At 32.8% G+C, this 17,729-nt stretch overlaps 1 protein-coding gene across 1 annotated transcript in view; it reads right to left on the bottom strand.

The window, feature by feature from the left end:
• Positions 1-6,872: 6,872 nt before the first annotated feature.
• BRWD1 (bromodomain and WD repeat domain containing 1) overlaps positions 6,873-17,729 on the bottom strand; it is a 157,139-nt gene continuing 146,282 nt past the window's right edge. The window contains exon 41 of the mRNA XM_051984778.1: positions 6,873-16,627. Coding sequence (XP_051840738.1) covers positions 15,471-16,627 — 1,157 coding nt within the window. The 3' untranslated portion in view covers positions 6,873-15,470. The remainder of the gene's footprint in view (positions 16,628-17,729) is intronic.

Raw genomic sequence — 17,729 nt, 5'->3', positions numbered from 1 at the left:
AGTTCCTGGGTTAGTCTTGGCAGATAGCCTTCCAAGTATTTTATATTGTCTATAATTATTTTTTAAAATAAATATATATTTTATTTTGAAATAAAACATTTCCATAACAAAGTGAAAGGAAAAGCAGAGGATTAGACCTGAAATTGCAGATCCATCACATACAATTCATTTCTTTCAAATATACAACCAAATTATCATATAACCTTTTCCCCTCCTCCTCCCCCCAAACTTTGAGATGGCTACCATTAGACACAAATAAGTATGTGTATGTGTGAGTGCACTTGTGCATGTATCTCAGTTCCTTTTCAGAATGTAAATAGCATCTCAGCATCTTCATAGGATCTTTGCAATATGAATATCATAGAATGACTTGGTCATTCAAAATTATTCTTAAAACAATACTGCCATTACTATATACAATATCCTCTTGATTCTGCTCATTTTCCTCTTCATTTTTTTTTTTTTTGTGAAGGTCTTGCTATGTTTTTCCAAAATCCTTGAGCTCATCATTTTTTATAACAGAGTTCATTCCATCATGAACATAACCCACAATTTGTTTAGTCATTATTCAATTGACAAGTATTCCCACAATTTTCAATTTTTTGTCACCACAAAGACAGCCGCTATAATTATTTAAGAACATATTGGTTCTTTTCCTTTTTCATGATCCTCTTGGGAAACAGATCTAAGAGTGGTATTGCTGAGTTAAAGGATATAGCCAATTTAATAACTCTTTGGACATAATTCCAAATCTCTCTCCAAAATGGTTGGGTCAGCTCACAGATCCACCAACAATGAATTAAATTTCCATTTTTTCTATATCCCTTCCAACAGCTGTCACTTTCCTCTTCTGTCCTTTTAGCCAATCTGATAGGTGTATGATGACATCTCAAATATTTTAGTTTCTCTTAATTATTTAGGGCATTATTTTTCATAATTCTTTTTATTTCTTCATTGGAAAATTATTCATATTCTTTGATAGTTTTAATTTTTGTAGATTTGACAAAACTGAGATGTGAAATCATCTGAGGAACTGTCTAAAATTTTTTTCCAGTTTTCTGCTTTTCTTCTGATCTTGGTTACATTTTTATTATAGAAATCCTTTTTAATCTAATGTAATCAAATTTATCCTTTTTTATCATCTCACAATGCTCTATTCATAAACTGTTCACTTATCCTTAAATCTGAATAATAGGCAATATGTTCCATTTTTTCAAATTTTCTTCTATCTCTATTTATATCTAGGTCATATATCTACTTTGATCTTATCTTAATGGTTTAATATTTTAGTCTATGCCCATTTTTTGTCAGATGCTTTCCAGCTTTCCCAATTGTTATCAAATGAATTTGATGAATATCCCCCAACTTAAATTTTTACACTTATCAAACACTAGTTACTATGTATGTGCTGCTGTAAATTGTATGCTTATTTTGTTCTACGGATCTATTCCTTAGTACCAGATATTTTTGATAATTACTAATTTAAAATCTGGTGCTGCTAAACCTTCTTCCTTTATATTACATGACATGAATTTTGTTACTTTTTCGAACTCAGCAACATAATTTTTTGGCAATTTGGGATGGCACTGAATTTTGAATTTTTGTCACTTTTATTATATTGGCTCTATCCATGAACAATTAATATTTCCTCATTTGCTTAAATCTGATTTGTATACAAAGATTTTTGGTGTTTTTTTTTTTTTAATGATTTTGCTCATATAGTTTCTGAATTTATTTTGGCAGGTATATTCCCAGGTATTTTATACTGTCTCTCTAGCAGTATTTTTAATGGGATATACCTAACATCCTATTGGTAATATATAGAAATGCTTAAATTAATTCAGACTACTCAATAGAAGGACAAATACCAAAGCTGAAGCTTAAACATTTTGGCTACATAATGAGAAGACTCATTGGGGGAAAAAAATCAACCTGATGTTCTGAAAGGTTGAAGACTAAAGGAGAAGGGAATGGCAGAGAATGAGATGCATAGTGCCAAAGAAACAATGAACATGAACTTGAACAAACTTCAGGAGATAGTAAAAGATAAAAAAGTCTGGTGCACTATGGCCCAGGGTCATGAAGAATTGGATACGATTGAATGAACAATATTATCCCAAAAATCTAGAGAGAAGAGAGTGTTAAGATAATTAGTAGTGTCAAAGACTGCAGAGAAGTCGAAGTTAAGAGAATTTTAAAAAAGGCCATTGGATTTGATAATTCAAAGACCATTACTGTCTACTCCAGAGAGCAGTTTCAGTTAAATAATGAAATCAAAAATCAGACTGAAGATAGTTAAGGAGAGAGAAAAGGAAGCAGATACTGATCATAGATGGAGGTCTCAAGAAAATTAGCCACAATAGGATGCTAGCTAGTATGGAATGAACATATTAAATAAGGTTTTTCTGAATGGAGAAATAAGATTGTTCATGGAAAGGAGGAAAGTTGGCACATAGGAAGAAATTGGAAAAAAGAGAAAACAATAAAAGGAGGAAAAATGCTGGATTTTTTTTTTTTTTTAACATTCAGCCAAGGTACCATGAGCAAGGAAACCATTGGATGTTTGAGAAGGGGTGAAAATGTTTGGAAAAGGTGCAGTGATGAGATGAATAGTGAATTAAGGAGATATAAAAAAAGATCATCCTGCCTTGATAAGATAGGACAAAATGCCAAAGATCTCAAAAGTGCATAGTGTAAATGAATTGGTTTATTGAGGGGGTCAAGATCAAGAAGGGAGTAAAGTATAGTCATTGTAGGGTAATTTTCCTGAGAGGTTGAACAATTACAGATCTTGATGAGGATGAAGATAAGTCTATGATCAAGTAAACATTTATGAATAGTGACAAGATGTCGGGTATATGTAGCAGCCGAATGGAGATCTGGATCATTTGAAATAAACTGAGGAACTAGTTAGTTTCAGAAAGTATCAATATACACATACACTGTATGAAAACAGGTTTTGAGGTGGTTAGAATTTGATTGTCACTAAAATAAAGGGATTGCCCTGAAGATTGGTAGATAATGGCCACCATAATTTTGATTGGGTGATAAATATGGATTGAATAAAGGAGAAGGTAAGTGATGTGCTAGAGGGAGAAAGTAGAAATGGCAACCTCATCCTTATCACCAGTAAACTGGAGAATATGAGTAAAAGTGCAACATACTGGAAAAGATGGTCAATGAAATTAACCACCAGGAGGAAAGCCAAGTCTGTGTATACACAACAAAATGGAAGAAAAGTACAGTCCTTTTAACCTATCAGCTTGCTTTCTTGTATTTAGTACTTTTTTCTGTTTACTTACATCTCCACCCTCAGTTCTGGTTTTACACTGTATGAGAGAGCTGGACTCCCTTTTCCCCTTGACCCAGAGTTCCACTGGCTTCTTCCTGTTCTAAGATCTATCCTCACAGTGCTGGCACTCTTCTGGGCCCACCAACATATCTGATCAGATAGATAGCTGTGGGTTTCAGATGCACTTGGAGTGCAAAGTTAGGCTTCTGACCCATTTGTCTTAACTGGTACTGGCCCCAGGACTGATTTAGATGAAGAAACTTAAAACTGTTGTTTTTTGGTGCCCTTTATATATGCAGAATAGCTAGAATCTTCCATGAACTTTCACAGTGCCATTTTAATCTAAAGTATATAATATATATATATATATATATATATATATGTACTAGCAGAGTTCTAAAATTTTCTTCCAACTTTGCATTCTACAATCATATTATGTAAACTTGCAGCTCATTCTTTAAAATTTAATTCATAAAATGAATGGATGTCCATCAATTGGAGAATGGTTGGGCAAATTGTGGTATATGAATGTTATGGAATATTATTGTTCTGTAAGAAATGACCAGCAGGATGAATACGGAGAGACTTACATGAACTGATGCTAAGTGAAATGAGCAGAACCAGATTATATACTCCAACAACGATACTGTATGATGATGTATTCTGATGGAAGTGGATTTCTTTGACAAAAAGATCTCAGTTCCAACTGATCAATGATGGACAGAAGCAGCTACACCCAAAGAAAGAACACTGGGAAATGAATGTAAACTGCTTGCATTGTTTTTCTTCCCGGGTTATTTTTACCTTCTGAATCCAATTCTCCCTGTGCAACAAGAGAACTGTTCAGTTCTGCACACATATATTGTATCTAAGATATACTGCAACATATCTAACATATATAGGACTACTTGCCATCTCGGGGAGGGGCAGAGGGAGAGAGGGGAAAAATCGGAACAGAACTGAGTGCAAGGGATAATGTTGTAAAAAATTACCCTGGCAAGGGTTCTGTCAATAAAAAGTTATAAAAAAAAAATGTAATTTATAAACTAAGTCCCAGACCACTGCTGCAAACTTTTTTTGTTCTACTTAACTCTTCATATTGTAAGAAACAAAACATTGAGATTGATAAAAGGAACAAGTGGTTGAATATTTTACTTTTATCACTAAAGGATCCTTGCATTTTTATGTGCACCACTAAAGTCAAGGAATCAACCAGCTAGCAGGACACAAATATTAGTTTTCCTAGTGCATTATTTCAGATCTAGAATGCCCAAAGAATGATGTTGTAAAGAAGATAAACATAACCTTAAACATGTCACGTAACCAGTTGTTTCAAGTGAATAAAATAATACTATGCTGTATGCAATCTTTCCAGCTCTAGGATTCTAATACATACTACCATTTTAACAAATTTAAATTTTTCCTGTTATTGTCCTAATGTTATATCTTTCTCTTCAAATCCTCCCTTCTAATTTCTTTATTACTGTTATAGGGACTATCATCCTTTCAGTCCCCCAAGCGTGGCTTGCCTCCAATTTCTTAATTTTTCACATTCCCAACGTAAAATCTGTTGCCAAATCTGTCTCCTAATCAGTTATTCTCTTCCGACACCACACACCAGGACTAATGCAATCTTTTGGCCTGTTCTACTTCAGTTATCTTTCCATTACAGACCATCCTAACTCAGCTATCAAATTTTGACAATTCTATCCTCCATCCCACCCCCACCTCCCCACCCCTGCATTCAACTAAGGATGAAATGTATAACACATTTTAAAATTAGCTTTTAAAGTTCTTTATAACTTTTCTCCTTGAGCAATTTGGAACTATGCTCAAAAAGTTATCAAACTGTGCATAACCTTTGATCCAGCAGTGTTTCTACTTATATCCCAAAGAGATCTTAAAGGAGGGAAAGGGACCTGTATGTTTGTGGCAGCCCTGTTTGTAGTGGCTAGAAACTGGAAAATGAATGGATACCCATCAATTGAAGAATGGTTGGGTAAATTGTGGTACATGAATGTTATGGAATATTATTGTTCTGTAAGAAATGACCAGCAGGATGAATACAAAGAGGCTTGGAGAGACTTACATGAACTGATGCTAAGTGAAATGAGCAGAACCAGAAGATTTATATACTTCAACCATACTGTATGAGGATGTATTCTGAAGGAAGTGGATTTCTTCGACAAAGAGATCTAAATCAATTTCAATTGATCAATGATGGACAGAAGCAGCTACATTCAAAGAAAGAACACTGGGAAATGAATGTAAACTGTTTGCATTTTTGTTTTTGTTCCCAGGTTATTCTTACCTTCTGAGTCCAATTCTCCCTGTGCAACAAGGAAACTATTTGGTTCTGCACACATGTATTATATCTAGGATATACTGTGACATATTTAAAATATGACTGCTTGCCATCTGGGGGAGAGGGAAGAGGGAGGGAGGGGAAAAGTCAGAACAGAAGTGAGTGCACTGGATGTTGTAAAAAATTACCCAGGTATGGATTCTGTCAATAGTTATAATTATTTTTTAAAAAATAACTTGTATCCTTTCTACTTTTATATTCTACTGCTCACTGCACCTCTATCAAAAAAGTATTCACTTCCTCTGAGACTAAGGAACATATTCCATCTCCTAACTCCCAAGAATTTTCACTAGCTAACTCTTGTGCTTGGAACTCTTTCCCTCTTTATCTCTGGCTTCCTTATAAAGTTCCACCTTCATCAAGAACATTTTTCCAGTCCTTTGTACCAACTACACTTTATACAGTACTTGGGGTCTTCCCAATTTCAATTTTAGTGTTCTGCTATGCCATCTTACTTGAATGTACAGTTATTGGCATATTATCTCCATCGCCACTCTCCCCCTTCTACCTATAGTTTGATATTATTTTAACTTTTCTCTGGTGCATACTGCAGTACCTGGCACATAGTAGGTACTTATTACTTAAGTTTATTGACTTGACACTTATTTCTACTTGTTTAAAGAAAAAATATATACTCCCTTTCTAAAATAATATTCTGACATAATTTTGCCTGAAAATCTTATTTCATTCTAGTGTTTGTCCTGGTTTACTCTGTAATATCCATCAGTCTCAAAATTCTAGTTTCCTTTCATTTTTGTAGCAATAGATAACGTAATCTTGAAATTTGATTCTAACATAGCGATCAAGAAATCCTATAAAGAGTATATAGAACATATGTACTTTCTAATTGATTATGTTTGTCAACTTATACAGTATTTTAATAATTAGTTTGGTGCCAAAATATGGCTATTAGTTCTCACTATTTTGCAAATCAAAATCAATTCAAACTAAATTCAAAGGAGGGAGAAGGAAGAAGAGGAAAGACAGCAAGCATCATGCCTTGAAAATTAAATTGGTTATAATTTCTTAGTTTGTACCAAGCAACTCCCACAAGAAGGTAACAAGAATACACCTTGGTTCACAAAAAACTAACAAGATGGCATCTTGTACCATACAAAGAGGAAATTACAAACCACTAAGGACAAAATAAAAATTTCAGGTAAACTTAATGTTAATAATATAGAGTACTTATAAATCAGCTGAAAAAAATGAAAATTTTGTGATAAAATACTTTATTTTTATTGTAGAAAGATCTGCAGATTGTTTAAAAACACATAGGGCAACTCAGAGGTAAGGTCAGGTTGTCTATTAGGGCACAGACATGATTTTTTTTCATGACATGCTAACAACGCATTTGCTCAGTGCTTGAAATGTATTATCAATCATTAAAATGTCTGTTATCAATCTTCTGAGATTCACATTCTGAAGCAATGCTGAATTAGACCACTTTTGTTAAGGTTGTTCTAGATGCAATGCTTAGGGGATTATGCTTTCATCTTAAAATAATTCACTATTCTCAGAATTGCAAAATGGCAATAAATGCTTCATACAAATGCTATTGGCTATTTGAGAAATGGAACAATCCATTTATCTCCTGATCCTTTGTGGTTATGTGCTTTAATCTAAATTCTAAATTGCCCTCTGTAACTCAAAGGATACTTGATAGCCCCACTAAAAGACTTCCATTACATTTTACTCTTCCAACCGCAGTGATAAAGATGTCATAGCAGGTCCTTTCATCATGAGACCTAGTTCCCTGTAGAAGAAACCACATCCCTAATACTGTTTGGCTTTAATACTTGCCACAATGACCTGGAGGGATCATCTTTACTCCCTGATTTCAGAGAATTTTTCCAAACCCTTCCTTTGCCACCATCATTCAGCAATTTTGCTCCCTCTGGATTCATTTTTTTCAGATACATCACTCAATCCATATTCTGATGTCATTTAATTTACTGGCCATTGTATTATTAGTTTTTCTTCCAATATCACACTGTGCTACTACCATTTCACATCTTGTCACATACAGCTTGAGTTTCTTCCCTCAAGAACGCTATATATGTTTATACTATTTATGGACTGGGGAATGAATCTTATACACTTCCTTATACTTCAGACATGAGACCTTTATTAGAGAAAAATTGCAATAAAGGTCCCCAGTTGTTTCCCTTTTTAGTGTTAGCTTTATTGGAAGTTTCTGCAAATACTTTTTATTTATCTTCTACAATTCTTCCCTTTTTCCCCTTGTTTGGTTATGAGCTTTTCCTGTGGGACATTAATTAAAAAAAAAAAATCAGTTTCTGGTGAATTTTTACATCTAGGTAACGTATCCACTTGGTACTTATGTTTGGAGCTAGTTTCTATTTCTGTCATACTGCTTATTTTAAATCATATAGTAGTTTTTTTGTCTGTAACTGGAGTCTTTAGGTTTATTAAAAATTAGATTAGGTTCTAAATGATGAATAACCTATCCCACTGATTTAAACCAATATCAAATTATTCTCTGTTCCTACTTATTTCTTTAGACATTCTTGAACTTTTGTGATTCCAGATGAATTTACTTTTTTTGGTCATATGAAATGACTCTTTGGTAGTCTGATACACACTACTAATATTCTCCTAATTATTTAGGTATTATTTTAATGTTTTGTAGCTGTAGTCATATAATCCTGATGTGTTTCTTGGTAATCTTCTAAATACTTTATACTTTCTGAATTTTCTCTAAATAGAATTTATCTGTTTCTGTTGGGTTTTACTGGAATTTCACAACTTTGCCTGTTACTGTTTTAGTATATGTGTATATGTGTGTGTGTGTGTGGGGGGCAATTATATTGTTTTGCGAATCATACTGCTAACATTTTTGCATTAATGTTCATTTGGGATATTATAGCATAAATGTGTTGAAAAATGTTTGGCAACTGGATCCTAAGATAGGGGGAATAGATAATCATACATTTTAAAAGTTTTATTAACATTTTTTCATCCCTACTAGACAATTAACAAATCAAGTCTAATAGTGTAGTGAATGGAATGATGATAGTCAAGAAGATTCCCTTACTGAATTCAAATCTGGCCTCATACACTTACTAGCTGTGTGACTCTGGGCAAGTCACTTAACCCTGTTTTGTCTCAGTTTCCTCATCTGTAAAATGCTCTGGAGAAGGAAGTGGCACACCACACCAAAATCCTTGCCAAGAAAACCCCGAAAAGGGTCAGGAAGAGTTGGATGCAACTGAAAAACAAACAAGAAGGTATAAATGCTCACACTAAAAATTTTACGATATGCACAGGTAAGCACAAAACTTGTTTTGACTGTCCATATACCAAGACCATATTTATGTCATAGGAATACAGTAGTGCTATTTGAGGGGGAGAAATGGGGAGAGGGGAGAGGAGGGAATGCAATTTACATAATATAGGAATTATTTTTTGTTTCATAGAATTCATAGAATGAAATCAACTAGATCTGGACTTGTCTCCATAATCCCTTTGGGATTTCTTTTAATGGCTCTTAAATTTCTTTTTACAGAATTGGCAGATATAATGGCTAATAAGCTTTAAAAGATCATAATCAAATGGAGAGGTACCATAGGTCTGGAGAAAGGTAAATGTTCCAACATATTTAAAGGGATAGAATCAGTAGTTGCCAGTGAGCTTGACTTGGATGTCTTGTAAAATTCTGTAGCAAAGAATTAAAGGGATGGTTAATAGAAACAGAAATAATGACCACAGAAGATTATGAAAATAGGTTGCTCCAGAGCTCATTTATAAAAATACTATACATCAGTTTATCAGGGGAATGCTGTAGATAAGCGTTTACCTAAATATCAAAGCATGACAGGTTTTATGTTGCTATAATGGTTAAGAGAAATATAGGCTAAATAGTTATGTCAATTTTGGCACTTGAATAATGTAATCCAAACAGTATTCATTAAATTTGATGGCTCAGTGCTATTTATATATACATCAATATGCCATAATAAATATCTCATTTGCCAAGCCTGTGAATGATGCAAAGTTCTGAAAGGCAATTATAAGTCAAAAAGATCTTAAGTTAAATGCTGGGTTAAATCTTACTGTGACACTAGGTATAAATGCTTACATTTCTTAATATTTAATAAATTCAATGCTTTGGTTTTTAAAAACTTCAAAAGGAAATGCCTTGATTATAAGTAGATGGCAGTTTGTTAAAAAGATGTAAGATTTCGCTATATTCTAAGATCAAATCAACAATATCTGGCATCCTCAAATGCTAATGCTATCTTAAACTGAATTGAGATCTAGGCTAGGGAAATGATTAGTGTTAACCCTCTAGTTTGCCTTGTTCAGGCCACAACTGTATTCAGTTTTTGGCCCCATGTTTTAGGAAATATATCAAGTATATGAAGTTTAAAAAAATATTACTTGTGAATTGTTTTTAAAGAACTGGAGATAAAGAATAGAAAGGAAGCCTTACTGAGGGCATAAGTGACTTCAAGTATTTGAAGGGCTATCACTTCTGACGGGATTAAAATTGTTCTTTGGCAGAATGAAATGAAGGGTAGATTTTAGGCATAATGTGAAGAAAATTTCCCTAACTGGAGAAAAAATAAAAGTTAATTTGAGAGATATTCGATCTCCCCTCATAAGGATTTATTCACTTGGATGGGTAGATTATGTCATAGACATTTTTATTCAGCTTCTTTCCTACTCTGAAACCATTTCCCTACCTTGAATGGGAGACTTTCAGTTAATACTGTTCAAGAAATTTATCTTTTAACTTATTACTTCTTTAACTACAGATCAAAGTTTTCAGATTAGTGTAAATACAGAAAGAGGAATATGTAAACATAAGGTGGTTTTTCTCCCCCCCTCAGGAGAGAATTTATAAGGCTATAATTGATATAGTTGACTGCCATATTCATAATCAAGTTCCAGTGACTTATAAACAAACTTTTTCAGGTGAACAACTCTTCTGAATTTTGAAGTTTCTCAAACCATTTTAGTCCATAAGAAACTTGTAAGCCCCTTTCTACCCCTACCAGCAATTGTCCTCACATTTTTCCAAGAAGTTTTATATATATATAGTATATACACACACACGAAACTACTAAAAAATATTTAGTTCACTGAAACTAAAAGCTGTAGTCATAAGACAAAAATGAATGTTAAAAACTGAGATGTTAGTCCTTTTACTTTTAAAAGCACTTTCTGATGAAAAACTCAAAAACCTCCTAGGTTTCTTTTAGCACTATAATATTCAATTCATATATTAATATGCATAGAAATGCAAAGTCATTCTTCCACGTTATTATTGTACTATATTACTTCCACTCTCCAGGTTAACTGTGAGGTAACCTATAATATAGTCAAACATTAATAAAATGCCCTGATATACTACAGAATAGTCTACAAAATGGAATCTGCATTTTGGAGTGTTGACACATTTCTCTTGTTCCTGATAAATGTGAGTTTGTACCTAACTCAAATTACCTAGGAAAGTTTTCTAAAATAGCAATCTTTAAAGTAGAAGCTGTCATCTATTCTAAGAGGTCTGGATAATTAAAAGGATGTAAAAAGATGGGTTACAACTCATACTCCCTTCCCTTCTACTGTCTCCACAAAGACACTTGCCCTAACCACCACTCTCCTACTCTGCCCAATCTCTTTCCTGTGCAAGCTCCCAACCTCTACTCTCCTTAAATGGTGTGTCATTTCCTCAGAATACTTATATGGGGCCAGTCACAGCAATTAACTATGTAACTGCCAAAGAGAAAATTCTTGATTAGTTTTGCCTTGAAATCACTTTGCATCTATCTATGGTTGCAATCCCTTGAATGCTGGGCTCTGTACTGTATAATTTTAGCTCATCTCCCTTCTTTCTGTTTTGGGTAGAACAGTCACGTAGGAAGATCAGAAAGTTGTGATCTACATTTCATATTTCATTACATTATTTTTCCTTTCTAAACCCATTCTTCTTCCAACTTTCCTTTTGCTATTGAATGTACTACTACCCTACCAGGCTTCCAGGCTACTTTACTATTTTTTTCAGTTCTTTGATCCATGTAAGTCAGCTGCCAAACACTGTTGTTTCCACTTCTCTATCTTCTGCATTTGTCCTCATCTCGTATTCACACAATGACTCTAAAATTCAGTCCCTCATTATCTTGCCTAGACTATATTAACTTTTAATTGGTTTTCCTACTTGCGGTTTTTACCCTTTTCAATTTATTCTCTACACAATGGCCAAAGTGATTTTTCTAAAGTGCATGTTTGAGCATTTCAGTGTCCTACCTGGAAACTTAAGATTAAATGTTATTTCATTATCTCATCCTTTTAAAATTCCCGTTTTTGTATAAATGTTCATAATGGTCAACATAGTAGTGATTCTATGGTATAAATAAGCAAATATATATACATAATAGGGGAGATGTGCTAATTTTATTTTTATTTATTTATATTTTTTTACTGAGGGGTTGTTTAATCAAAAGGTTTGGAGATCTTTATTCTAAAAAAGTGGTTTACCAACAGCTCTATTTCTGTTTTATGGCAACTTCCTTAAAATATATGAAACCTCAAGGATTCTGTTTTTGACATGATACCCCTCTTTTATCATTTTATAGTTTCCTTTTTTGCTAAAAACTGTCTTCGATTTTTAAAAAATTCAGCCTTGTTTTAGATTTCAATTTGTTTCATGTTAAATAAGAACACAATGCTTTCCTAATTCAGAGAGTATATGTTTTCTGAAAATGTTTCTTTCTGTGAAACAATCAGTTTGAAAGAAAATCAAATGGTTCTTCATGCCTCCCCATAAAAGCATACCAAAACACTTAAGAAAAACAACATGAAAACACCAACAAAGAGCTTGACTTGTTCTCTAAATTTGGAAAGCTAGGTTTTTTCTTCTTTAATCAAAAAGAGAATGAGTATACCAGGAACTCTCACAAGAAGGGAATAAGTTAAAAACTGTATATACTGTTGCCATTAAGTAGGAAAAAAAAACATGATTTTTAAAAATTTGGCATATTGATAGTACAAGATTAGACACATACCTAAATACTTTTAAATGTTTGAAACCATTAATATCAAACCTGGTTAAGCTATGTTCCTTCTTCTAAAGGAAAATGAAATAAAATCTCAATACCTTTAATGTTTTAACTTAATAAAATTATAGATTAAGATAACTCACTTTTAGCAAACATTATATTTGTACTATAGTGAATAAGTTTAACACTTTCTGTATTAGAATGATCTCACATTCCTTTAGTAAAAAATTAAAATAAAAAAGTTAAAGTTCACATGCTGGAAGTCAAACATAAATATTTCCTTTATTACTTTCTTAAATAGAGGCATGTGTATATCTTTCTCAAAACTAAATGTTGAGAACAGTACCCAAGATTAAAACAACCTATAACTACACAATTCCTTTATAGCACCAAGTTCTTATTTTATTTGTTTTTTATAATTTACCTTTTTTCCAAGTACATCTTTACAGTCATAAAGTGAAATGATGCTGTGCTTGGTTTTTCCTATTATATATGCTTGTTGAAATATGAAAGCTGTATTTACTAACAATTGGTTTAACCATTTTGACTGGACCGACTACTTAGATAGTTTAGCCCAGATGGCGAAACTCATTCTGTGTATACATGCAGTAAGAAAATTTTTCTTTATATTATAAAAACCTAAGCCCATTTAAATATTCCACATTTATATGCACTCAGATTTCTGATACTTTACACAGAAGACAGTGGCTAATGTATAAACAAAGAAGCTGAGGAAGAATTTAGGTTAATTCATGGACTAGATTCATAACAATTTATTATAGTAAATTAGGAGATGTTCAAGGAATATTTTAAATTTTTTTAAGTTAGTGCAGTGCCCTAGACAGCAATCTCTCTCAATACCCCAAACCATCTGGAGCAGAATATTGTACTAACACAGTACCCTTTTTTTTTTTAAAAAACACTAATGAGAGAAAAAATATTAGCTTTTATCTGAAATTATAATTCCCCTGAGGATAAAAGGAATAGATATCCTAGGTTGTGTCAATGCTGTCTAGAACACCACTTCCCTGTTGGTAGGGAAGAGTATGATGGTGACAGTGTAAGTTTCTGGGAAATATATGAGCACTTTGGAAAGGATTCTCTAACCCAGAAATAAAAAAATAAAAAAACTTCTCTAAAGTTTTCAATAGCTATGATTTCAGGGAAATTAGAGAAATAAAATTTCTATCTGATGCCAAACCCAAATTTAAAGCTAGGCATGGTGGAGAGTAGAGGTGCAGGGGATATAACTGTCCCTAATAAAATACACAAAATATATTGGAGGTACTACTTCAGGCACATGAAAGCTCAATGAGGCTACATATAGAGACAAGGTTAAGGAGACCTAGCAAACAAACAAACAAACAACAACAAAAAAACAAACAAACAAAAAAACCAAACCAACAAACAACAAAAAAAGAACAAATTACTATAAAATACAAATGTTTAGGTGCCAAGTTTAACTTAATGGTTTCAAAATCATTAAACTAACATGTACTATTATGTTTTCTTAGAAACTGCAAATCTACACTATTAGGGCCATTGCTATTAATATTGGCATGGTTACTTTAGTAGCCCAGGGTGTATGGGAATGCAAGATGATATGGCAAATCAATTCAAACTTGCCTCATTTCCCTGTATGAAGTTTCACTGTCACAAAACCAAAATTATAATTTCAATATTGATGAGAAACTCACATAAGTAGAAGAGTGAAGTGGGATAATTATTTTTTTCAACTAGACTGAAATAACAAGGATGACTAAGAATGATTTTTTTTTTAAACTAAAGGCACGTTCTTTTCATTTAGGAGGATGAAGTAATTAAAAATACTAATTCACTTTGGTTAAATACATTAATGTTAAAAAAAAAAAAAGGAAAGATTTCAGGTGGCTAAGAAGCAAGCTTTACAGCATTTATACATTAGTGCAGATGTTAAAGAAAATGACAAAATAAAGGCTATGGCTCTGACCTTGTTTGGAATTTTTTTTTTTTAAAGAAACATGTTCAACATTTAAACAAAAAAAGACTGGATAAAACAATTTACCAGTAGTTTCTAAGTTCAAGTTTACAGCATAGAAATTAGAATGCGTGTGTGTATGTGCGCGTGCACGCATGTGTGTATGTGTGTATATGCACACGTACACCACCATTTAAAAAGGAAAATGGAAGTAATTAAAATTAATAGAGCTGATATCCTGTATTGAACTGTGGTGGCAATAAAAGTTTCTAAAGGGAACCAAAACAAAATGGTTAACTATCTGTCTACCTAGTAAATAGTTCCTCTTCCCATGATCTTAATGTCAGTAAGCTCTTGTTATGAGTCATGTAAACATTCACATAAAATTATGATAATATTAAACAAAGGAGAATAGAAACTATGACTTACTTAAGAATTTAATAAAGTAGTAACTATGAAAAGTATTAACTTGCTACTGTGAAAATAATGATCAACCAATTAATACTAGCCAGCTGTCTAGTGTTTATAGACATAAAAGATTTTAAACTCTTGCTATATGTAGTCACATAAGAGTCAAAATTGAGAGCTGCCCCAAAATGAAGCTTATTTTGGCACCTGTGCTAAATGCTGCTACCTAAGCAAGGTCAAGGAAAAATGAGGAAAAGGACAGTCATGATTTAGTCACATTCATAACTTTTTCATAGAAAAATATAAATATATTCCCTGAATTATAGAACAAAAAAAAAAAAAAAATCACTGGAACAGCCAATATTCACCACGAATTCCAGTTCAATTCCTCGAAAAAAAAAATGAACTGGTTTTTCCTCAAGGTCATAAGGTGCAATCACCTATATCAAAAACATTTTCTACATCTAAAATTCTATCATCATCCCCATAATTATATCTTACAGTTCTTCTACCCTGATTTCTTGTTCTTATTTTTGAACGTCGTGGAGCTTTCTTAGTTTTTGTGTAGTCCAAATCCTCCCAGTCATTATCATCCAACCTTAATCTTGGTCGTTTGCTTTTTCTTGGTAATCTCATTGGTTTAGATATGTTACCTTTAAAAGCATTACCACTTCTTCTAGTGACATTTGCTTTTCTATTCCTTTTTCTTTTTTTTGTTTTTATATTATCACTATAGGCAGTATCTGAATCACTTTCTGTTTCCAGATTTGAATCACATTTGGGATTAGTCTTTGAACTAGCTGCTACTTCAGAACCTTCCAAAATTTTTGATTCAGAACGTTTGCTCTTTGTCCCCTTTTCAGATTCTGTTGTGTCTTGCAAATCATGATGAACCTCTGCCTTTCTGAAAGGAATCTTTTGACGAGTTTTTCTTCTGCTTCTTCTACCTGTCCATTTTCCTACCCCAGAACTCATTTCCTCTTCAACACTATTCTCCGAAGTAGACCTATGCACCAAAGTTGATTGATAAGGAACTTTCCTTCTATTATCATCTTCTGGATTATGGCTTTTTGAATCTTCATTTGAAGATTCAATCAGGGAATTTCCTGTTGTATGAGATGCAGCACTAGTAGCTTTGAGACAATTAGCATGCCATTTTTGATTATTTTCTGAATCTAAGTCTCCATTTATAGACTCACTAACATTTTTTCTACTACTATCAGAACCAGTATCAAGTAGTTGATCTTCTGAGGTACTTTGTTCATTTAATACTATTTCACTCTTTAAACTTGCATTTCCCTCAGAATCATATAATGCATTCTTAGGTTTAGTAGCACAGTTAAGGGTCTTCTTCCTGTACCCATTGCTTTTAGTGCACACATTTTCTGAATTAAAATCTTCATCATCACTCATTAACCTTATTTTATTGGCAGCCATTGTAGCACTTCTCCGTGGAATCCTGCGGAAACCAATTTTGCCCTTTAATGATTTAACTACTTCTGAATTGCTGTCTGAGTCACTGGAGCAAATCCTTTTCTTAGAAGCTTTTCCATTGTGTCCATTTTCTTGGGATACAGAATCTGGAGGGGAAAACAATTCTTTAATTTTAACAAATTAAAAAATTTAAAAAGAAAAGAATCAAATTCCTGTAAGATCATTAATTAAGGTCTTTTTTGGAATTTTAGCTCAAAAATTCTAATACCAAACAACAATCTTTAAAATTTATATAGCACCTTTCCACCTAAAATGATATAATCTATTATTTTATTAACTTTAACATGACCCAATGATTTGGTCAATTTATCAATCAATGGACTAACAAGTATGTATTAAGCACTTACTGTGTGCCAGGAACTATGACAGGTGTTGGGGATACAAAGACAAAAATAAAAGAGGCTCTGTCCTCAAGAAACATTCTATTGGGGGAAGTAACATGGACACAAAAGTAATTAGAAGTAAATGTAGGGTAAAATAGGATAATAATTAACATTTATATGTGGAAAGTAGCACTTGAGCTGAACTTTGAAGGAATTAGTGCTTTTCAAAGTGTGATCTGTGAATTCTTAGGATTCCTCTGAGAACTCTGTGGGGTAAGTCAGTGAGTAGGGGGTGTCTAGAAGGTCAAAAGCACTTTCATATTAATTCTAAACTATTAGTTGCCTATCAAAATATTCCTTCCATTTCCACTTATATATATGTATGATGCTGAAAATTTTCTTCAAATATTTCAACCAAAACAACACATCACAACGGACTGAATTTAGAAGCAGATATAAAAGTCCAGTTGTCTTCTATTACACCAGGCAGAGCTTTGCAAAAACAATGCTATGCTTCTATTTTTTTGAAGTTATTTTTCACAAAAATGGTATTTCTAAGTGATAATTTGAAATGAATATTCAAAGTTTTTATCAGTTTTAACTTCTTGTGGTAAATATTTATATTTTATGCTCAATATGAATATTTCTATCAAAATATTTATAAAAATAAGTTTTAATTTAATATGGTAAATATCAATAGATGTAATGCTATAAACAAAAGCTCTTTGGGGTCCTCAACAATTAGAGTAAATGAGTGTAAGTAAAAGAGGTCCTAAGATTAAAAAGTCTAGAGACCTGCTGTTCCAGGAGTTCATAAATAGTGCTCCACTACTTTTTTACACACACACACACACACACACACACA

This window comes from Antechinus flavipes, chromosome 3 (genome assembly GCF_016432865.1).
Source record: "Antechinus flavipes isolate AdamAnt ecotype Samford, QLD, Australia chromosome 3, AdamAnt_v2, whole genome shotgun sequence".
NCBI lineage: Eukaryota > Metazoa > Chordata > Mammalia > Dasyuromorphia > Dasyuridae > Antechinus > Antechinus flavipes.
The sequence above is the reverse complement of the archived record's forward strand: the minus strand, read 5'-3'. Positions and strand labels throughout refer to the sequence as shown.